This window comes from Euprymna scolopes, chromosome 10 (assembly GCF_053919585.1).
Source record: "Euprymna scolopes isolate OS-2025 chromosome 10, ASM5391958v1, whole genome shotgun sequence".
Classification (NCBI taxonomy): Eukaryota; Metazoa; Mollusca; class Cephalopoda; order Sepiida; family Sepiolidae; genus Euprymna; species Euprymna scolopes.
The window spans coordinates 17,889,338-17,915,057 of record NC_136491.1 but is presented as its reverse complement, the minus strand read 5'-3'; the positions used below and the strand labels follow the sequence as shown (position 1 = coordinate 17,915,057).

At 31.7% G+C, this 25,720-nt stretch overlaps 1 protein-coding gene and 1 pseudogene across 1 annotated transcript in view; both read right to left on the bottom strand.

Annotated features, from left to right (window-relative positions):
* Window positions 1-25,720, bottom strand: part of LOC145285822 (LIM homeobox transcription factor 1-beta.1-like) — a 277,005-nt gene that overhangs the window by 5,660 nt on the left and 245,625 nt on the right. The window contains exons 4-8 of the mRNA XM_080134241.1: window positions 25,052-25,269; window positions 13,268-13,404; window positions 10,823-10,900; window positions 5,767-5,869; window positions 208-249 (exon numbers count right to left, since the gene is read on the bottom strand). Of these exons, the coding sequence (XP_079990367.1) occupies window positions 208-249; window positions 5,767-5,869; window positions 10,823-10,900; window positions 13,268-13,404; window positions 25,052-25,269 (578 nt within the window). The remainder of the gene's footprint in view (window positions 1-207; window positions 250-5,766; window positions 5,870-10,822; window positions 10,901-13,267; window positions 13,405-25,051; window positions 25,270-25,720) is intronic.
* Window positions 848-956, bottom strand: LOC145286699 (U2 spliceosomal RNA; annotated as a pseudogene).

Below are 25,720 nucleotides of genomic sequence, written 5' to 3'. Positions count from 1 at the left end.
TAAAAAAACATGGATGAATTACTAGAATCTTTTTCTTAAAATCTTAATTTTTGGAGCAGGTAATGTAAATTAAACTAATTAAAATGCTAATAATAATATTTTGACTTCGTTTATGTCTTATCTAGATTTGATGATGATGAGACTTGGAAAATATATATTTTTTTATAAGTTTACAAATATGTGATAAAATGAACAATTTATACGTACGAGGCATGTTTGGTTCATTCCCGTTTATTGGACCACTGCCATCTGAAGGAAAGAAAAAAAATGTTCTTTTTTTTAAAAATATTTATTTATAAACAAGGCTCTTTAAATTTCACGGTTGCCATCTTTATCCATTTCTATAAGTTAATGTTTACTACTACTACTACTACTACTACTACTACTACTACTACTACTACTACTACAGCAACAACAACAACAACAACAACAACAACAACAACAACAACAACAACTAGCGGGACATGTGGAAATTCCACAGGGGACTCATTCATATGTAATTTGATGTTAGCATTCTATAGATGGAGACGCCCTGATATCATTGTAATTGTACCTATTTACAATGCCTCCCCAGGGGACAGAGTTAGACACCAGGGTCGTTTTTTAACGTGGAGAAAAGGTACGAAAATAAAAAAATTGTCTCAGTCGTGAAGGACTGATCCTCCACCGAAAGAGAATAAGAAATGGAAGTGCAGCATCTGAAGAACAGATGGTATTTATTTGCTCCCCCACCGAGCAAATTAGGCACAAGGCCGATTTTTAATGTGAGGAGTGAAGGGAGGGGGAAGGGAAAAAGGGGACCAGCTCCCGAGAGGTGGGAAATGGGAGCTGGTTAATGGTCAGGCATGTGGGGTTGCCCCCACATCTGGTCTTTGCTAGTCACAGCTAGTCACAGCTTGCAGCATCTGAAGAACAGATACTACACTTTGATCTTGGCCAAAAGGCCAAGAAGATGATTTTATGTAGCCCGGTCGTAAAATTCGCTTAAATATGATATTTTAATTCATGCAGATTTCCTATACATTATTATGAGACCAATTTTCTATCGATTCTTATATATTATAAAGTGTTGTGATCAATATATATATATATATATATATATATATATATATATATATATATATATATATATATATATATGTATGTCAGAATAATTATTAGAGAATATATATTATTTTATTTAGGTATCCAAGAATACAATGCACGAATTGTAATTTTGGTTTTGGAGCTATGAGTAACCCCCAGTAGATTATGGATGGATAGCAGATTTAGGTTAAACCCATGGGTAAATAATCAGTTTTAAGATTGAAAATATACTTTAAATTCTTAGTTTGTTAAATACGAGGGGCGTGCAATAAGTAATACCCCTGACCCACTTCCAGTTGTCTGATCTAGCTGAAATTTCTCTACGGGTTATGTAGCAAATTACAGCTCTGAACTAATTGTGGTTTCTGTTTTACAGATGTTTGAACTGAGTCAGGTATGAAATGGAGCCTGTTGAATGTCGAGCAGTGATCCGGTTTTTGTATTTGAAAGGACGTACACCACAGGAGACTTTTGATGAAATGAAATAAACTTATGGTGATAATGCCCCATCTTATGACCTTGTAAAACGCTGGCATCGTGAATTCAAACATGGCAGGAAGTCTGTGGAAACAGCTCCCAGACCTGGTCGCCCCCCTTCTGCCATTGATGAGGCATCTGTCCGTCAAGTTGAGGCTGCCATTTTGGAAGATCAGCGCATTACTATTCGTCAAATAGCCCAAGATGTCAAGATTAGTACAGGGTCTGTGGAAACTATCATTCATGACCACTTGCATATGCATAAAGTGTTTGCTAGATGGATTCCCAGGTTGCTCACACCATTCCACAATTACAGGAGCCTATTATGCTTTACTTTTGAGGAAATTAAGGGAAGCTATCAACATCAAGAGGCGGGGCAAGATCAGCAAAGCTACCCTCCTCCTGTAAAACAATGCTCCCATCCACAACTCGCTGATCAGAAGCACGGGCGTGTGGTTATGAAATCCTTCCCCATCCTCCCAATGAAGTTGTGTTTGAAAGGAAAGCGTTTCCCAGATGACGCAGCCTTGATTTCTGAAGTCATCTCGTGGTTTGAGGAGCAACCTGGGGTGTTCTACAGGGGCATTACTTATTGCACGCCCCTTTTCTGAATCTGTTTAATTAAATTAATTAATAAATCATAGACTCTTTTTAGTATTTACTAGACCTGAAACATCAAACGGCCCTAGTTGTCTCCCTTTAATTGTTATAAGTATTAATTCGACCTTTGTTCCACATAATTTTTTTTACTAACAATTAACAACGTGATGGATTATCTCCCTTCGTAGTTAGTTTTTTTCACAACTATCGAGAACCACATTATAATCTAATGAACGAAAGTGAATAATAAAATATTAAATAAAAAATAGAATAGGATCCTTAACTCGAAATGTTGCATGAGGATTAATAAATATAAGGTAATGCTAAAGTTTATTTTCCTATTTAATAAAATATTAACCCTAAACTGGTCTTAAATCTATGTAATAAGATAATCGATATTTTGTAAACATTGAAGTCATCGATGGGCGAATACGAAACTAAAAATAGCCGTAACGTTATAGCAATGTTGTTCTGACCATATTATAAATATAAAAATAAAATTAAAAAAAAAAAAATTAATTATGTGAAATAAAGAAATATAGAAATCTAATTTAGGAATTCAATGAATAGTATTATTAAAAGGTATTAAATGGCTACGGATTTTTGTGGAAACTTCTTATGACAGGTTTTTAAATAAGGATATGAAAATTAGGTGATATATTATTATTTAAATGGGCTTTTGACAAAGGATGCGTCCAGGGTAAATGTTTTCGCATGCTTCCTTTCCTTTAGGGGAAATTTCTTTAAACAATGTTCTATTGTCAAAGTGTTTTTTATTTAAGAAGTCTGAAGAGAGGCTGGTTATGTGAAAATTTTCAAACGCCATAATACTTGAAATTGAAACAATTGTAGCTTACAATGAAATACACTTTTTGTTGCTATCAATTCCTTTTTTTGAAGCCTTGGTTTAATAGAGTATATATATATATATATATATATATATATATATATACATATGATTTGGGTGCATCAGTTCGAATCGAAATCAAAACCAAAACTCATGAAGAAAAAAATGTATGTATATATATATATATATATATATATATATATATATATATATATATATATATATATATATATATAACTTGAGTTCCTTCAGCTATAATCGAAACCGGAACCAAAAATTTAAACAATATTTCAAAGATGTATGCTTATTAAATGAACGTGAAAGATAGTTTTTGGATACGAAGTGGGGTTGGGTATTGTGCAAACCTTGTTTTAATATAAACCAGATATCTTTTGTCTCTCAAAACAGACGTAGGAACCACTAAAATATAACAGTTGCGCATGTGCACGCGTGTATTTGGCTTAAAAAGGGCGGCATCTGATTGGCCGAAACGAAAGTCTCTTTCAATCGTGGTCAGGTGCAAGTTTTAATCAAACGAGAGAAATGGCGGCAATCACAGAGCAATGGCTGCCGAGATCGGCTTCAATCTCCCGAAGAGCAGGTGTTTGTATCAAATGTTTGCCTCGAGCCAAGTGTTTGAGCTTCCCTACCCTCGAGCGTATCAAGCGAAATGGATTGTATTATAATCTCCGAACAGACACGCCGGAGGTGGTTGAGACTAGGAAAACCATTGACATCTTCAAAGGACTTTAGACAAAACAACGCCACAATTGTTCTGATTTTTTGTCAATCGGCTGAAGAAATTAACTGTGACATCTTTAGTATTTCATGACAATGCCAACCGTTCCTTATTGGAACACAGCGTTTAATTACTTCATAAAGTAGTTCCGGCATCGTCGTATAAAAGAGAATGAGAATTCAGAATTTAATAAAACAAACAAGCGACACCCACAGAAATCCGGCAATTTCCTAGTTTAAGTCTTTATTTCAATCTCATTTTTTTTTACAAATCTTAAGTCAACGAACCCAAATAGTTTGATTGATTAAAACATAAATTCGATTAAACTAAATTAATCTAAATTAATTTAACCAACTAATAACTTGTTTAACCAAAATATTCATTCAATCAGCCAAAACCTTAATACCATCAATCAAAATTTTAATTAAATTAACCAAAATATTAATTCGATAAACCAAAATTTTAATTCAATTTACTAACATTTTAATTCGTTTAAAGAAAATCTTAATTCTATTTAAGAGAATCTTAATTCGATTAAACAAAAAATGAAATCGAATGTATTTAAATAAAAAGTCAATTAACAAAAATCTAAATTCGATTTGCCAAAATAATTAATTCAATTCACCGAAATCTTGATTATATTAATCAAAATGATTAATTCGGTTTATCAAAAGATTACATTCGGTTAACCAAAATATTAATTAGATTAAGCAAAAATTTTAATCGATTAACAGAAATATTCATTCGATTAACCGAATATTATTTAAGGTAATCAAAGTTTTACTTTAATGAGCTAAATATTAATTATATTAACCAAAATCTTAATTTTATTAACCAAAATATTAATTCGATTAATCAAAATCCTAATTCAATTAACTTAAATAATTGATTGTATTAAAAATCTTAATTCACTTAACTAAAATATTAATCAGATTAACCAAAACCTTTATTAAATTATCCAACAAAAACCTTTATTTAAATTTATCAAATTAACTAAAATTATAATTCAATTAAACAAAACCGTTATTTGATTAACTAAAATATCAATTAGATTAACCAAAACCTTTATTAAATTAACCAACAAAAACCTTTATTAAAATTTATCAAATTAACCAAAATGATAATTCAATTAAACAAAACTCTTATTTGATTAGCTAAAATATTAAATTGTTTTACCAAAATCTAAATTCTAATAACCAAAATATTAATTTCCTTAATCGAAGTATTTACTCGATTAAGTAAAATTTTTAATTCGGTAAAATGATATTAATTAGATTGACAAAAATATTAATTTATAAACTAAATATTGATTAAACTAAAGAATTTCTTAACTCACTTAAGCAAAATATTCTATTAATTCTATTAACTATTAAAACATATTAATCCTACTAACTAAAATATTGATTCGATTAACCAAATATTAATTTAATAAACCAAAATCTTAATTCACTTAACTAAAATATTAATTTTATTAATCAACAAAATTGTTTCAATTAACCAAAATTTAATTTTATTAACTAAAAATTCCATTGAGTAAAATATTAATTCAATTAAAAAAAATATTAATTCAATTAAACAAAATATTAATTCGATTAAACAAAATATTAATTCAATTAAGCAAATTAATTATTCCATTAAACAAAATATTAATTGCATTAATTAAATATTAATTCGATTAAACAAAATATTAATTCAATTAAACAAAATATTAATTCGATTAAAAATATTAATTCAATTAAATAAAATATTAATTCGATTAAACAAATATTAATTCAATTAAATAAAATATTAATTCGATTAAACAAACTATTAATTCAATTACGCAAAATATTAATTCGGTTAAACAAAATATTAATTCAATTAAATAAAATATTAATTCGATTGAAGAAAATATTAATTCAATTAAACAAAATATTAATTCGGTTAGACAAAATATTTATTGAATTCTATTTACAAAAATCTGGATTTGATTTTCGAGAATTTTATTTCTATTCAGCAGAAAATAAATGAAATTTACCAGAATCATGGTCGTCGTCTTTTTTTCTTTTTTGTGTTCTTTGTTGACCTTTCTTGGAATCAAGATTATTTTCTTGGTTTTGTCTTCGAGCCAATTTTTTCACCTGAAACGGAGGAATACTTTGAAAAGTAAGAACAAAGAAATAAAATAAAACAGAAAAAAATCAAACAAAAGACAAAAACATCACAAGTAAAAGAGAAAAAAATGAAGACAAAATGGAAATAAAATATAGCGAGAAAACAGATAAAGAAAGAAATAGAAGTTAAAAAGATAAGATGAAAAATAATGAAACGAACAAAACGAGAAATGAAAATGTAAAACTAATCGAAATAAGACGGTAAATCAACACGTAAATAAGCATGAAAAAGAAATCCAGAAAAATAAGAATTAATAAATGTAACCTAAAATAAATACGACAATCCGATATATATATATAATAAATGAGAGAAAAAATACACAAAAAGTAAGAATACGATACACACCCACATACATAATTAAATATATATAATGATATAAATTTAATCATACACACACATACACACATATATATAATTACATATAAATATATAATTATATATATAATCATATATATATATAATCATCTCTCTCTCTCTCTCTCTCTCTCTCTATATATATATATATATATATATATATGTATATATATATATATATATATATATATATATATATATATATAACTACGTCATTTAATGACATAAATTAGTATACGAAAGTAAAAATTTATGCGTAAACTTTAAGTATTTACTTCCACAGTGCTCAATACGTAAGTAGACCTAGGTAGTAAGTTTTAAAATATATATGGCGATTAAGCTACACAGAATATTCCGCGTTTCATCCACGCTAGGATTCATCAGGCTTGGATGAAACACGGAATATTCTGTGTCGTTTAATCGCCATATATATTTTATAAGTTACTGTATATATATATATATATATATATATATATATATATATATATATATATATATATATATATATAGTAAGTTATATATATATATATATATATATATATATAGTAAGTTATATATATATATATATAGTAAGTTATATATATGTATACATATACCTATATATATATACATATATATATATATATATATATATATATATATATATATATATATATATATATATATAAGTAGATTGTAGTTTGCTTGAAGCATTGTTGAAGAAAATTATAAGGTAAAATTAAAAGCCAAGAACAATGCGAGATTTTTTTTTTTAAAAAGGACTAATAGGTTTGAAATATATTGAGATTTATAACACCATTGAATACAACAGAAAAAAAATTTACTGTTGTTTAGAGTTAAAATTTGTGTGAAAAAGAAAAAAACAAACAACAAAAAAAAAGAAATTTATTTCTTTTGTTTTCATTTAATTTTACTCTATATATAAAAAAAAATCTCGCATTGTTCTGTGCTTTTAATTTTACCTTATATATATATATATATATATATATATATATATATATATATATATATATATATATATGTATGTTGCAAGTTATATATATATATATATATATATATATAGTAAATTATATATGTATATATATATATATATATGCGCAGATCATCATATAATGATTAGACCACTCTAACAGACGTTAAAAATATTTACAAATAAATGTTTAAATTTCAACAATAATTCTCACGGTGTGCCGAATTGATTAGGCGCTTGCTACTGGAGTCGGAAATGGCTTCTATTGCCGGATTCGAATCTATCGACCGGTGTTAATCGAAAAGATGAAACACCATTGTTTATATATATATATATATATATATATATATATATATATATATATATATATATATATAATCCACATACAGTACTGTTTCGCTGTTTCACAACTCATTAGTGCGGCTGGAAAAGCAACTACCTCAAGCCAGGATCGAAACCTGACTGGCTGAATGCCATTCGGCAGCTGTTATACGAGCAGTGAATGAACAGTGTTTTGACACTTTGACACTGTCCAAATACCTAAGCTCAATTTGTTTACACAAAGATCATCGCTTAATATGCCAATGATAGTTTGTATATAACTTCCGAATATGCTCAACCCAAGATAGGGAGTATTATAGTCATTCACATACAGTACTGTTTCGCTGTTTCACAGCTCATCAGTACAGTTAGACAAACAACGACCTCAAGCCAGGATCGAAACCTTACCGCCTAAATGCCAGCTTATAAACATTGCTCTATTCGGCTGCTGCTATGCGGGCAGTGAATTAACAGTTTTTTACCGCCTATATATATATAACAATTAAGAAGAACCGACAAAGGTTTCGACTATTAACACTTCTCGTCGAGGTTCAATAATCTAATAATAATAATAATAATAATAATAATAATAATAATAATAATAATAATAATAAAAATAAGTAAATAAATAAATAATAATAATAATAATAATAATAATAATAATAATAATAATGATAATAATAATATTGAACGCTGACGAAAGACGTTAAAGTCAGAACATTGATCAGTTATCCTAATTTCTCTGATTGTCTCTTATATAATTATAATAATATAACTATTTTATATAATTATATCATTATATTATATAATTATATCATAAGATTAAATTATATAATTATATAAGGATATAATTATATTATATAATTATATTATAAGATTAAATTATATAATTATGTTATATAGTGGTATCATTATATTATATTATTAGGTAATTATATTATTAGATAATTATATAATATAATTATATAATTATGTGATATAATTATATGATATAATTAAATTATATAATTAAACACTTTTATATATATACCTGTATATATATATATATAAATATATATATATATATATGAATATATATATATATATGAATATATATATATATATGTATATATATATATATATATATATATATAACTACTTCATTTATTCACATAAATTTAATATACGAAGGTATAGATTTATGCGTAAACTTTAAGTATTTACTTCAAAAGTGCTCAATTCGTAGGTAGAGCTAGTTAGTAATTTATAAAATATATATGGCGATTAAGCTACACTGAATATTCTGCGTTTCATCCAACTACGCCTGACGAATCCTATAGTTGGATGAAACGCAGAATATTCAGTGTAGCTTAATCGCCATATATATTTTATAAATTACTATATATATATATATTAGGCACCGCCAAAAATGGCCGCAAAATCAAGTTGTTGTTGTTTTTTAAAACGAAATTACGTTTATTAAAATCCATTATTTCTGAGTAACTTTTTTTTTCCAGAAAGATAAAACCCTGAATTTTATCATATAGAAAACAGAATAATGTAAAACTTTTTCTACTATTTTTAATTCAATTTTAAATGTTAAATCTTCCCAAAAAGTTAACAATTGACATTTTTTGTCTTGCACAAAAAACGTACTTAAATATTAAAAAAAAAGGGTTTTTGAAATAATTAATTAATTTATTTATTGTCTAACTAAGATTTAGGATGATTTTCTAAGAGAATATGCAAAAATATTATAATATAAGTACCTGAATTTCAAATAATTCCACTTATTCATATAGGTAACCAGATATTCGCGTTGACGTAGAGTTCAGATCGACTCTGTTTACGTTTTCGTCTGATAAAAAGCAAACTATGGAAGACCAAACAGGCCAAAAAAAACTTATTTTTCAGTGACGAAAATTTCAATGTATTATTAAGCTGAGGCTGGCCAGTACCAGATGGGTGACCATTTGTATGCGTTTGGGTTTTAATGTGTATGTGTGTGGGGGCCAGACTCCCCAAAATGGGGGGGGGGCAATTTAAAGCAGAATAAAAAAAAATTATTTCAGCGCGTTTGGTCCACCATAGTCAAAGGCGGCAAACGTTTTCAAACGGGATCGAAAAAAAAGATGCTATTTTTAACACAAAGGGCACAATATTTATCGAATTTTTTTTTTGGTATCGATTATTCAAAGCATGCCCTGTTTAATAATGGTCATGCATTATTCGGCTCGCTAAAAAAAAATTGTTAATTTATTTATCAAAAATTTTAAAATAGCTTTTTTCGTATAAATATTAAAAAAATTTTTTTTTTGTTTTGCTTAACTTAAATTAATTATTTTACTTAACATATTCACCGAATTTCACACTTCAAAACTCAAAAGCGGGATAATTAAACACAATCGAAGTTCTGATATTCAGACGTCAAAATAAGGTATGCAAACAATTTTTTTTTTTTTTTGAATCTATAATTCTGTCCCTTACAACACAATATGTTGATTTCAGTCTCAGATGATTATTTTAAGCATATTTGTTCCCACTTCAAAACAAGGGGGGGGGGTTTGTAAGCAAAAAAAAAAATATATATAAATATCGTTTATGAAAAATAAGTACACTGTTATAAAGTTCATTCTTCTCCTAATAATCGCTGAAAATTTCGTATTGATCGGATAATTACCTGATTTTTGGTAGATTTTTAAAAAGACGGTCCGTCAAAAAGTACTGACCTGCCCCCCCCCAGTTTTGGCGGTGCCTAATATATATATATATATATATATATATATATATATATATATATATATATATATATATATATATATATATATATATATAAATAGATATTTATTTTTATAATATAATATAGTTATGTAGTTATTTAAAAATACGGGTTTTATCATCTCCACGACTCCTCTGGGCCCTTAAGAACAGTAAGTATGCAAACATTATTTGTTTCAATTTAATTTTTATTTTTTTTAACTGATCGTTTTTCAGTTAAACTAATTTATTGTCCGGTATATATAAAGAGAGAGAGAGAGAGAGAGAGAGAGAGAGAGAGAGAGAGAGAGAGAGAGAGAGAGAGAGAGAGAGAGAGAGAAAGAGAGAGACGCACAAAATAGTAAAATTGATTAATTTGATTATTTGTTATAATTGATAAATATAAAAATGAACTTTAATCGATCCATTTATGTGATTTGTATGATCGATTCTGTGATTGTACAGGTAAGTACTGAGAAAATGGTAAACAAATTAACATATCAATAAAAATAATGAAAGAAGAATGCGTTCTTCTTACTTTGGCTCGTTGGTTTTGGAACCACACCTGAACAACTCGGACGCTTAGACCCGTCTCAGCAGCCAACGACTCCCGTACCTAAAAAGCAAAAGAAAAAAAAATCACTATGATCAGGTTTGCGCTTTTATAAGTTTATTTCCTTTCGTTGTGCTTTTTTTAAAAAAATATTACATTAAAAAAAAAAAATGAAAATAATATTGCTGTTTTATTTTATAAACCATTCAAATACAAAACACGTAATAATCGTTTGTTATTGTCAGTGAGCAATTTTGGAAGGCTTGTTGCTACGCAAATTCCAGTGAAGACCAATGGTCGTTGCGAGAGAGAAGTTAACAGCAAGTGGCTGTTGCGATAACGCAAATTTATTTGCAAAGGTTATCGAAAAAAATGGAGAGTACTGGAAATCTGGGGAGATTTGTTGTCACTGAGTGAGTAATCTTTATTAATGACCTCCTACCGTGTGAGAACTCCTTCTGAGTAGAAATAATAATAATAATAATAATTCATATAAATAAAACAGTAGATGTGTATATATGTATCTATTTATCTGTCTGTCTGTAAATATTTAACCGATAAACTCTTAAACTACTGGTCACATAACACTGAAATTAACAAGAAATAGTAATCATACACCAAAGATGGTTCATAACAAGTAAAATCTTTGTTTGGATGAATAATGCGTACAGATATATCGGCAAGTTGAAATGCAAAATGTTCATTTCAACTTGACAACATATTTTTATTAATTTTATTTATTGCGGACTATTATCTTCATCTTTTCTTAGTTGTTTCACGACGTTTCGGCCAACTATTCCTCTGACTTTCGTCAGGTGGTAACCGCGACGGGATAGGAACTCTGAATCTCCTAACTGCATTCAATTAATAAATAATACTCATCTCAATAATAAATTCCAATTAAATAAAACATATTTTTACTTCTTTATGCGCATGCGCAAATTCAATTGATTTCTCAAGTCGTTTAATATTAAATATTTCTTACTTATCTCTCCATAATTACATCAGCACGAGACACTAAATGTTTAGGTTTCGATTCTAGTTGATGGCACCCAAGTAATTTTTTAAAAACTTTTGAAATCAGTACTATATATTACGTACAATTTAATATTCAATAGACGGTTGTCTCTGTAATAATAAATACGAAACCTGCATGAATTAAAATATATTTAAGCGTCTTTTACACTAATAGCAATAATAATAATAATGATAATAATAATAATAATAATAATAATAATAATAATAATAAGAAGAAGAAGAAGAAGAAGAAACCTTCTCTACCACCAATAGCAATGGCTCAAAACACATTACCTGAAAGTACTTCCTCTAAACTCCTCGGCCTAACGTTCACATGGAACATGAATTGGAAGAAATGCATTGAGAGCATTGCCAAGGCTGCTGCGAAGAAGGGGTGGGCTCTCCCTACCGTGCTAGAAAGTTACTTACGTTTGAAATTATCCTGTACCTCTATAAGGCCACCATTCGCCCATGTATGGAGTACTGTTGTCACATTTGGGCTGGTGCATCTGCTGCTAGTTTCACTCCTGGACAGGGTTCAAAAGAGAGTCGCCAACCTGATAGATCCTGAACTGTCATCTAGGCTTCAATCTCTGTCCCATCGACAAAATGTTGCATTCCTCTGCCTGTTCTACAAGTATTTTAATGGTGAATGCCCTGACGAGCTACACGCATTTGTACCCCCTCGACGTAAATACCTCCGACAAACCCAACAAGCAGCTAAATCCCACCCCATACGTAGTAGAGATCCCTAGATGTAAGAAAGCCTTCTACTTCAATAGTTTCTTCCCAGAATTACTAGACTTTTGAACTCACTTTCGGGCTTCTGCTTTCCCAACTGTACTGACGTGCAGAAGTTTAAGTGTAGTGTAAACAGACATCTTGTTGCCCAACTCCCTTAATAATACCCTGCAACTTATTTCTCCGATAGTAGTTCCCTACTTCAAAGTGGCACTGTAGTCTTAATTGGGGTGAAAATTGATAAAAAAACATAAATAATAATAATAATAATAATAATAATAATAATAATAATAATAATAATAATAAAAGAAATTGAAATGTAGCATCTGAAGACAGATACTACACTTTGATCTTGGCCCGAAGACAAAGGAAAACAAATCATTTTTATTATTAGATTTGCCTTAAAAGCGACACCAATTTATTTTTGTTTTATTATTTATTTGGAATATTCCACTTTCCTTTTAAGGGATGCACAGCATGATAACGGCCGAAGCGAATACGGATGATGATAATGATGATGATGATGATGATGATGATAATAATAATAATAATAATAATAATAATAATAATAACAACAACAACAACAACAACAACAACAACAACAACAACAACAACAATAATAATAATAATAATAATAATAATAATAATAATAATAATAACAACAACAACAACCTTTCGACATGGCTTTGGATTAACTTCAAAGGATGCTTTGAACTTCCTCCTCTGGCTTGTTGTTAGAATCGTTCGGGGTCGTTTCGGTCCTTTGGCGGTTTCACCTTCAACGTCGTCAAAACTCTCACCATCATCACCTGAAAAATAAACAAACATAAGATATAAGTTATCTCCCTTGAACCAACACTCTCCTGTGCAAGGGTGACGCCATTGCGAATGTGCATCATATTCACACGTTTAGTTATAGTTTTTTTAGTTGAATACTATAAAAGATCTTTATGTATACAGACTACAAATGTACGCCTTCTGTCAAAATTGACGGACAAAATTATGCTTTGACAGTGGCTGCAGTTGCTCTTTATCTAGATGTTTTACTAAATTATTCATAGAATTACGTCATTAATATAAATTTTTGTAAATTACCATAATTTCTAATGACCTAAAGAAAATTACTCCCACAATTGACGTTTTATGAGAATGGAGGATTTCTTTCTCTATTTTTTTTTCATTTTTCTTAAACTTTTTCTTCTAGGGGATGGGACATCCTACCAGATGTCTGACATTTACCCCTATTTTAGTGAGTCCAACCAAGAGATCTTTTCAGGATTCTAGCCGTCCCTTTCAGTGCAGTGATGTCTGACTTGCTATTTGCTTTTATGCTTCCCACTTGAAATTGTTTTGTCCGAGGCTAGAACAAGGCACCTTGCTAACTTTTGCATTTTACAGGGTGCACACACACACACACACACACACACACACACACACACACACACACACACACACACACACACACACAAGATCTATTATTATTTTTTAACGATATTAACAGTTTGAAACGCTGTTTTTTGTATTTAAGCTCGTTTACCTCAGCAATGAAGGAGTTATCCGCCCTTTGTTTTTGCATATAAATGCGTCGCCCTTTTTATTGTCCGAACGTATTTGTTTATTTTTATTTTTAAATGTTTAAATTTTTTACGCGCATAAATATATATGAGGGTCATTACAAAAGTAGTACAGTCTATTTTTTACCAAAAAAAAAAAAAAGTTGAAGAGCTACGAAGACGGAAGTAATACCATTAAAATGAGTGACTTTTTTGTGCTGCGCTATTTATTTTTCTACATAGTTATCACCGTTTTAAATGCCTTTTTGTCGGCAAATGAGTAGTGGCAAGCACGAACGACCGGAAAGCGCTTTGTCACTCACATCTATTTCGTCACTCTGAAATCGACGAACTCATCTCCTAACTGTGCTAACATTAACTGCATCGGCGTTGCAAACGTTCATCAGGCACCGGTGAATGTTGATCGGCTCAATTTTTTCTGACTAGAGGAATTATACGATGCATCTCTGCTTCTGATGCTTGTCCATGACAAATGTTGTTTTCTTAGAGTCTCACACTGTCAATATCTGCAACACAGAGATGAAACTTTCAGGTTATGAATGCATGAGTTCAGTCACCATAACAATGCCAGCCGTCTGGTCCATTGAGGCGGAACAAAAAATAGGAGGCATTATTTTTTAAACTCTGTTCATATCCCTACTTATATATAAAAGGCACTTTTTTCTTCTGTGTGTGTGTGTGTGTGTGTGTGTGTGTGTGTGAAAGAGTTCGTTTCCTATAGACGCCAAAACGGCTCAGCCGATTTTTATGAAATTTTACATAAATATACTTTATGTGTCTAGTAGTGTTCTTAAATCGGCTTTGTATCGAAATACATCCGATAAGTGTTGAAAATCGATAATCGAATAGATCTGATTAAAGCTGATTTTGAATAAAGTAAACACTTTTATGCAACATAATATCGCAAGTGCATTTTAAGAATTTTATCACTGCACAAGCAGAAGGGTCAGATGTATAAAATCAATAGTAGGTTCTTTGCCGAGATAGGGGAGCGTTCGAAATGAATATTTCTGTTTGATCGGCCAAATAAAGAATTTCTTGGATAAGGACCGCCGTATGTCTATAGAGACAATAAGTGCACAGTTTGATGTCTGTGTGGGAATTGTACACGCAATTATTCACGAAGAACTGAAGATGCGGAAGATTTGCACCAAGTTTGTCTCAATGATGCCCAGAGAAGATCAGAAAAAAGACGTTGTCATGACAGCAAGATTGGTATCAAGACAATTCCTCACCCTCCCTATAGTCCAGACCTTACTCCCTGTGACTTTTGGTTATTCACTAAGTTCAAGGAAAACCTTAGAGGCTGTTGTTATGAGACAATTAAGGAGATGACAGAGGCGGTGACGAAGATCATTGACACGCTTACACAAGAGGACTTCCATGGACCCTTCCTGAAGTTGTTGGAATGGTACAACAACAAGAGATTACTTCGAAGAGGACAAGAATTCCATGTGTGTACTATCAATAAAAGTGCCCATACGAAAAAAGTATGGAAACTTATTGAAGACACCTCGTATTTATAAACAAGAGGCGCTTCCCAATCGTCATCTAACTCTTACAGTTTCATTAAGTGTTCCAGCAATAATTAGTCACCGTAAAGGAGGGAAGCTTCCGTTTCGTCTCGAGAGACAATGGACACCTCTTATAAAGGTTGTTATTGTAAAGCCAGGATTGCGCAATATATAACCGTATTTCTCTTGAACCGCCCTTGCTTAAGTTCAAGTAGAAGTCCCGACCGACTAACAAAGTGTAGTATCTGTTCTGATGCTACACTTGATTAATTCTGCCTTTAGTCAGTGAAATAGGAAATTCTTCTTGACTAAGGTAATTGTAAATGTTTCATCGCATTAAAAGCGACTTTTTCTTCTTTTTTACAAGGGATTTACCACTTATCAAGGCCCGAAGGCCACTCGGGGATAAGGATTAATGAATGTAAAGTGGTAGTGTAGTAGTCGTTAATGGTGTGAGTTAGACACAACTTGATTATTAAGAGAACGAGTCAACAAGAGCATGTTTATATAAGACAGTGTTCCTCAGGTGGGTGGTTCTAGGAAAGAAGTTGTGTTTGTGGAATCTGCGTTTACATTTAAGCACAGATAGAGAGTGGCAGAAATTGTTGATAGTGGTTATAAGCTAGTCGAGTGTTTTTTGTGAATATTTGACAAGGAGGATCCATAAATTGAAGCTCAGACGAGCACTTGTCATGAAAATAACTAAAGATTACTACTACTAGATTTCCAAGCCGATTTTGAATTCAATCAAGGCAGGATAGGAGCACCGAACAGCTGCTGCTCAGATGTGGCAACAGAACTTCATCTTATGACCTTGTGTCTCATTTTCCCTCGTGGGGATACAAATAAATAGAAACAATACCAAAATAAGCAGAGGATCGTCTTATATATATATATACTAGCAAAAGTACCCGTCTTTGACTGGGTTCAAAAACAGCCTGCAGAAAATGGACTCTGATTTATGAAAGTATGATAGGTTATGAAAAGGAAGGGTTGTAGATTTGGGTTGAATTTGAGGCTATCAAAACAAAAGCAAAATATGATGAAAGTAAAAATAAAACAGATAAATCCCATAATTTATTATACCATACCTGTTCACACTGAAACACTTATCACAATATTCTGGGGATCTATATTAAAAAATCTTGTTAAACTTTGTGACATATTTCCATTCTATGGAGGTCAGGCGCGAATGAACACCCCATAATTTTATTATACAATATTTCTTCAAACTAAAACATAATTATCAAAGTATACTTACGCAGATAGATATGAAAAGTCTTTATTAAAGTTTGTGCCTATTTCCATTCTCTGGAGGTCAGGCGCGAACGCAGACCCTACAATTTTATTATACCACCCTTATTTAAGTTAAAACATACTTATCAAAGTATTATTATGTACATCTATATCAAAAACCCTTGTAAACTTTTTTTTAAATTTTTAAATTTTTTTTATTTCCATACTTTATGGACCAGGCGCGAACGCAGACCCCACAATTTTAATGAACCACTGTTCTGCCAGATCAAACATACCCATTCCTGTGTCTAGATACATCTATCATTATATGTAATCAGTTTTTTAAAATAGTCAACCATATAGGAGCCTATTCGTGACGACATACACAGACAGGCATTCAGCTATATATATATATATATATATATATATATATATATATATATATATATATATATATATATATATATATATATATCGTAGTAAAAGAAGAAGAAGAAGAAGGAGGAGGAGTAAAATAAAAACGAAAATTTGATGAATATTATTAACATAAAGACCAGCTATTTGATATTTAAATTTTAAATATTGCGTTTCACGACGCGGGTATCCACCTTGATACATTCAAAATCCCTTGCGTGTATGCATCCATAACAATCTCGTTGGTGGCCTTTTCAGTTTTGTTTGTTACAAACCCTCTCTCTCTCTCCATCCTCCTTTCACTATCATATATATATATATATATATATATATATATATATATATATGGATGAAATTGTTTGCATGTGTGCATGTCTGTATCTGTGTGTACATTTCTCTACGAAACTACTCTGTCAATTTCAGTCTACAGACTTTAGATTTGACATAAGGGGTATTGAGATTTGGAAAAATTTAATCGGTTTTCGGCCTGAAATTTGGCTGCCAAGGAGTCAAAGTTCAACGATTTAACCTTTGAAAACTCTACTAAACTCCTCCGCTAATTTTGGGTTTAAACACTTGAAATTTTAGATGCAGGTTACTTGGACATGGATCAAACTTTTTAATTCGCCCAAAACAATAAATGTTAAGAGGACAAAATTGGGGTCAAAATTTAAAAACATTGGATCTCTGCGGTCTCTATCCAATTACTCAGCCAATTTTTCGTTTAAACATTTTAAATTTTACATAGTGTATTCAGAAAAGCTTTTTAATCAGTTTTTGGGCGACAATTTGGCTTCCAAAAAGGTTAATGTTGAAAGAGTTTACTTTTACAGACTCTACCAAACTCCTTCACTAATTTTGGATCTAAACACTTGAAATTTTAGATGTAGTCAAACTTTTTAATATATATATGTATATATATATATATATATATATATATATATATATATGCACATAAAAGAAGTATGAACAGTACATAGGGCACGAGCAAAACCAGACTGAACTGTTTGTATATATATATATATATATATATATATATACATATATATATATATATATATATACATACATATATATATATATATATATATATATATATATATATATATATATATATATAGTCTATATTGCGTGTATAAATTGTGTTGCTTGTATGTGTGAGAGAATATATGGTAGCTTCCTTCAGTCTTCACAGACTATATATACCCACTGTATAAAATGTTTGTAACAAGAGTTGCGCAATCTCCAACCACACCTTCCTGATAGGGCGTTGTTAAGAACCAGTCGCAAGTGAAGACTTAGGATGACTGAAAAATATGCCGAGATCAGCTGAGAGCACATACAGGTTACCCATCTGGTAGTAGCCAGGCTCAGCTTTGCTTAACTTCAGTGATCTGACGAGAACCAGCGTGCACACGAGATTATGCCGTATATATATATATATATATATATATATATATATATATATATATATATATATATATATATATATGTGTGTGTGTGTGTGTGTGTGTGTGTGTATGTGTATGTGTGTGTATGTGTACAGTTTAAAACATGAAAATCTGAAATTTCAGACAAAATAAAATGGTTGATTTATGGAATTAGATTTCCTTCACTTTAAAAAACGACCTTGTGTCTAACTTTGACCTTGTAGCGGAGCGATAAAACAAGAATTCACACACACTGCAGATTAATATACGCGCACACACATACTTTCACAAGCATAACAGACTTATACGCACACACCATTTAGACTCACTCATAATCTCGCACACCACACGCTTGATTCATACACATACTCTAAGCGTTTTCTTTCATACTCTCTCTCTATCACCCCCCACACCCACCCACCCACCCACACACACACACACACACACACACACACACACACACACACACACACACACACACACAATCTAAATCCATACGCACTCTCTGGATTCACATGCACACATGCACACATGCATACTAAACGCACACACACTTCATACACTGTAGACATATAAAACTCACACACTGTAATCTCAAACACATGCAACCTAGGCTCACATACACGCAAACATTTAGAACCTATGCACAAACACACATTCTATGTTCACACGCATATCGTAATATACATACATTATACTGTTTCTCTGTTGCACACACACACACACACACACACACACACACACACACACACACACACACACACACACGCACACAAGTTCTTCCCTACTCTTACATATTTTCTAGATTTTCGTAATAAATAAAGATACGATTGAGTGCGTCTGGTTTCATATCAAAGTAGGCGGGACATTCACGTTCAGCAGAGAGAATTTGTCCACTTGCCCTAGGCTTATGAATGCAGAGCGGTGCTGTACATTAAACCAGCTACCCCTTCGTCCGTCGGCGCATCGTACAGAAAGATACAAATGTGTATTCGATGCATAAAATGTATGCATCAAATGATAGCAGATATATATACAAAAAACAAAGCAAAGCAAAAAAACAAAAAAACAAAAACAACAAAAACAAAGCAAACAAAAAACAGCAAGAACGGACCTATAACTTCATATACATCCATTTAATTTACGCGTTTTGCGATAACAGTGCGATTTCAAACTTAAGCGCGATAACTCAAACTCAAAGATGGAGTACTGCTGCGTATGTGCCACTAAGAGAACTCGTACTTGTCTAGCGAGAGTAAAAATTGACTTTGCAATTTAGTAGATGATCTATTGGCATTTATTTGCTTCCCCACGTTTTTAATGTGAGGGAAAACCAGCTCCCAAAAAGTTGCCTCAATATAGAAAGGTTTTCCCTCCATTGACTGAAGATAAATAAATTAAGAACAGATACTACACCGTACTTTTTCTTTGCAGCTGTTTTTTTTTACAGTACAAGGTGGAACGATAAAATTGTCGTCCTTGAAAAGGCTACATGATTCCATTTCCGTTTAATGAAAACCGGTTTTCTTTCTTTCTTTTTTTTGTATTAAAGACCACCTACTAGTTGGCTAGTTGCGTACAAATCTCAAGAATGACAGGAGGTTTCTATCATGTTTGAAAGCGACACAATGTTTAACGAGTGAGATCGGAGATGCGCCGCTGTACACCTCATGCTTTTTACCGATCCACGCCATGATAACATGAAGGCTTAATAAAATTCAAATTTCAGTGACGGCGAACGATCGTTGCAAGTGAGAAGTCAATGTGAAGCGACTGTTGCGATAACGCAAATTTATTTAACATAATTATCAGCGGAAGTGGAGAGTACTGGAAATATAAGAAGACTTGTTGCCAGATTTTATGCAACACCACTGATTGTGTTCAGTGAGTAATATTTGATGATAACCTGTATGGGAACTCCTAGTGAGTAATATTTTCTTATTTGTACTAGGAGTTTCCACACACACCATAATCAATGATTTCTCTCTGTCAACAATCTGTGGTGTTCCCCGGAGGTGACAACAAGTCTCCTCAGATTACCAGTACTCTCTACTTCTTTCGATAACCATTGCAAATCAAGTTGCGTTATCGCAACAGTCCTTTACTATTGATTTCTCACTGGCGGCGACCATTAGCATTCACTGAAATTTGGGTGGCAATAAGCCTCCCCAAAGACCTTGTCCTTTTTGCACTCATACAGTGGATATCTGGCTAGTGCTTTCTCCCCTGGGTCTTTGCATGGCGTGGTGCCAGTCGATGCCGACACTACAATTTTTTTAAAGCTAATAGGTTAACGTACAATTATATGGTTTCAGTTTTGCCAGGCGATGTCCATCTAATTTTTCTTTTTGCTTTACTTCTATTGCAGTTTTTTTTTTATGTCTGGTTAGCTATTGCAGTTCATGCGTATTACTCCTTGCATTTAAGAGTTTTCCTTAATATTTCAGCCAGGTTTATTATTGTTATTCGCTGTATCTTCCCAACCATCCCCCCAATTCCAATCTCTCCCATTCCTTTTCTGAAGTTTTAGGGATTGTTCCTAATGCTTCTATTATTATTATTATTATTATTATTATTATTATTATTATTATTATTATTATTATTATTATTATTATTGTTATTGTTGTTGTTGTTGTTGTTGTTGTTATCTTGACTTTCTTCATCTTCCATATTTCCTTTCAACTCTCTAGTCAGTTCCGTGTATTTGCTTTTCTTCTTCGTCTCCTTCATATTCACCCCGTGACCTGCTGGAACGGCGAAATCTATGATTTGGCAGGACTTTTCCTTCTTTTTTCCGGTCTTCTTGCTTGGATGGGTTTATCTGTTTGTACGCCCATAAGATTTTGTGATTAACATTTTCAAGTACCGCTGCCGGTTTGCGCTTTTGCCAGGAGGTTAGACGCAAGGTCATGCGATTAGCAATAAACGTACCCAATCTTAGAGCGAAAGCAAAGCCTGGGAGTGAGGATTGACATCACAGCATGAAAACAATATTACCCCAGCCCGACAGACAAAGCGATTATCGAACCCTTTGCATTATATTTACCCTTATAGGTTGTAAACCTATTGGGCAAAATTTAAAAAAAAATTGGCATAAAGCACCTCTAATAAAATTAAGGAAAGCCGTACATTCTCCTCCAAAAGAGCTTTTTTTGTTTTTTTAGTTAAATAGTATGTAAGTAAAGATATTACATTTCTATACATTAGTTACGTTGTATTTTATACGCATTTTATGAAATGATTTCGATGGGGAACTTTTGAAAAAAACAGGATTAACATTTCGTACCTAATAACTAGAGCTGTGACAACAAAATATTTTTTTCGTTCTTTTGACTCTCAAGTATATATCCGACACAGTAAGACACAGCCAATCCACCGAGAACCACATCAGTCTATATAAAAACATATAAGATATTAACGAATACACACTCAAGAGTCAAAACAATGAAAAGAATATGCTGTTGCCACAGCCCTACTAATAAAACGCACACAAATGCACAAACACACACTGACACACAGATACACACAAAATACATAAACACAAATACACACACAAATACACAAATACACACACACAAATACACACATGCACACACAAATACACACACAAATACACTATACATACACACAAATATACACACAATACATACACACAAATGCACACATGCACACACAAATACATACACCCACAAATACACACATACACATAAATAAACACACACAAACACACACAAACACACACACAAATACACACACAAATACACAAATACATACATGCACACCAATACACAAAACAAATACATACATACACACCAATACATACGCACACACACACACCAATACACACACACACACCAATACACACATACACACCAATACACACACATACACACCAATACACACACATACACACACATACACACCAATACACATACCCACACATATATATATATCATAAAAAGATGAAATATGATCACCTTCATGCTACCCATTGAATCATAAAAAAAAAAATTTTCGTGCACTTTTTTTTCTACTTCTGGATTATGAATGAGATACTTTTATTATTATTATTATTATTATTATTATTATTATTATTATTATTATTATTATTAAAGAAGAGTTCGTATCATTTGAGAGAACACATACAGAAGTAGAAAAGAGATTGTTCGAAAATAAAGAACGCGTGCATTTATACACAGTTTCAATATCTGCGTATGAATAAACGCAGAGAAAGCCTGTATACATGGTCGACTAATTTGGGTTTAAAACGGTAATTATTAGCCAGTGTTTTGGACAATAGAAACACAAAGAGCTCAATGATTCGCTATTTTGGTAGAAATGAATTCTTCTTTTAAGAAAGAGCACTGCGAAATGTCGGCTCCATCAAATAAATAAATAAATAAAACAAAATTAAAAACATACTTCATATTAAAAAAATATATAATATAGACGCGGGTCCCACGCAGATTCGCGAGTTTAAATTTATGATACCAAGGACAGTTGTCTGTGTCTATGTAAGGATGTTTGTATATTCAGCTAAAAGTTAAAAAAAAACAACCAAACAAATACCCACAAAGTCAGTATTTTTTTTTGCTCAGCGTTGCACTAAATGAATGAAATCTAAAATTAAAAAAAATATTATTTGATTTTAAACTGACGCAGGTTTTTTTCAGGAGTTTTAAAACCAGATTATGTATTAACGAAAATTAATTAAATCATTTTTGTTTATCAAGGACTTACTTCTTTTATTCCGACTCATTCCTCGAAGAATTTATAAAAAGTAGTCTGTGTGTATGTCCAGAGAGGAGAATAGGCTGGACAGCAAAGAAAGAAGGGCTCGGGAGAGGGAGGGGGAAACCGGAGGACAAAAAAAATAAAAAATAAAAAAGAGAGAAAGATAGAGAAATTCATAAAGAGATAAACTTTTAATGGAAATATGATACAATTTTATCCCGTGCGACACCGGGTCACCATGCTAATAAACTATAAATCAATAATGTTTATTTAGTTTACTTAAATCGATTATACAATCGTCATAGCTGAGAGATGTAGCAAGGTCTCATTTATTAAAGTAGAAATAGTTAATTACAGTAATCATTGGTATGTGTTCTTAAAAAATAAAAAATAAATGATATTCAATCGACTTCATCGATTACATGCTATATCCCAACGATATTTAATTTAGTAATAGACAGTATGCTGATTATGGTTATGGTTTATGGCAAATAGCAGACTTCGCACTGAGTGTTTGATTACTCTTTATTACGTTTTTCGTATTATTTCCTTTTCCTTATTTACTAATAATTTGTATATTTCCTGTGAATTTGCTAAAATACCGTTAAAATCAAACGAATTTTGGTAAATAATATTTCACAGAATTACTATTTTATATAAATTAACATATGCGACAACTTCATTACTTTCTGCGGACAATGCAACTCAGCCGTCAAATACCATCAGAAACAGGAAATACAAATCATTTTCAACGACGGGAAAAGGAACTGTTCCCCTTATTTATTAACCGAACATAACCTCCGGAGAGTGTTCAACCCACGAAAAGGAAAGAGATGTTGTAATATATCTTTAGAAAGAAGCTTTTCATATTTCCCGTGTACACACACACACACACACACACACACACACACACACACACACACACGCACACACACATTCTATCTCTCCCGCACACACACACACACACACACGTATTTATGTGTATGTATGAGAGAGAGAGAGAGAGAGAGAAAGAAAGAGAGAGAGAGAGAGAGAGAGAGAGAGAGAAAGAGAGAGGATGTGTAATTGATTCTGAAATCGGATATAACACCACATCCTACAAAAGAAACAGAACAAAAGCTCTAGACTCCAGTTTTGCCCTTCTTTGGACCCTTAAGTAGGATTCGAAACCCGAGTCATCTGTGTTCAAGTAAAATTCTCTGCTAGTTTGACACTGTGTCCGTCTTGCATACAAGTTTTTATGGCATATGAACCTTTTTTAGGTTGTTTAATACCAAAACACAATGATTGTGTAAACAATTAGTCCTATGCAATTCATTGAAGATAAGTTGCTATATTTTTATGGCTTTTTTAACATGTGTAAATAAGCACTACAGTCTAGTCAATCGGATTCATACATAGCGCAGTCGATTCCATAGGACTTAATTGTATTCCTGTATCCATAAAACCAAACGAAAGAAAACAAGAGAGAGAGAGAGAGAGAGAGAGAGAGAGAGAGAGAGAGAGAGAGAGAGAGAGAGAGAGAGAGAGATCGACATCGGGAAATGGCCTTACTTTTGGGACTGAGTGGCATAACACCGTATTCTTTTTCAAAATCCATCCGGCAGAAGAGTTGTCCGTCACGTATGACAAACTGGTCGCCCTTTTGCAGTTGGTGCCCGCATGCCACACAAGCAAAACAGCGCAAATGGTAGACATTGCCAAGTGCACGCATCACTAACTCATTGGCAGGAATCGGTTGCATACAGCTGCTGCACTTCGTCCCAAATAACCTGAAATAAAAACACAGAAAAGTAACAACAATTAAAAAACATACACCGACTACGAAACAAAACCCCAACATGTTTTGTTACCATGATAATAGACATAACTAAAAATTAAAAATAGGCTATATCTATCTATATGATTATGAAACTCAAATGACCTTGTAATGGGTGTTGTAACCCAAAATCCGGTTTCCGACTTCCTTTTGCGCATGCGTACATAAACAAATAATCAACGCGACAATAAAACATATTGTTTTACTGTGTACGTTTTCAGTATCCAAATTGTTTTTTTCGTGTTTAAATTATCCAAATATACAATTGTTAATACTTTCTACATTTATTTTACATTTACGTTATTTTAACGCAATTTTCTTACAAATAAATCTACTTTAACCTGGTGACAACTAGAAGAGCATTTTACAACGGCGATTTACCCACCGCCTTCCTTTTTGTTTAA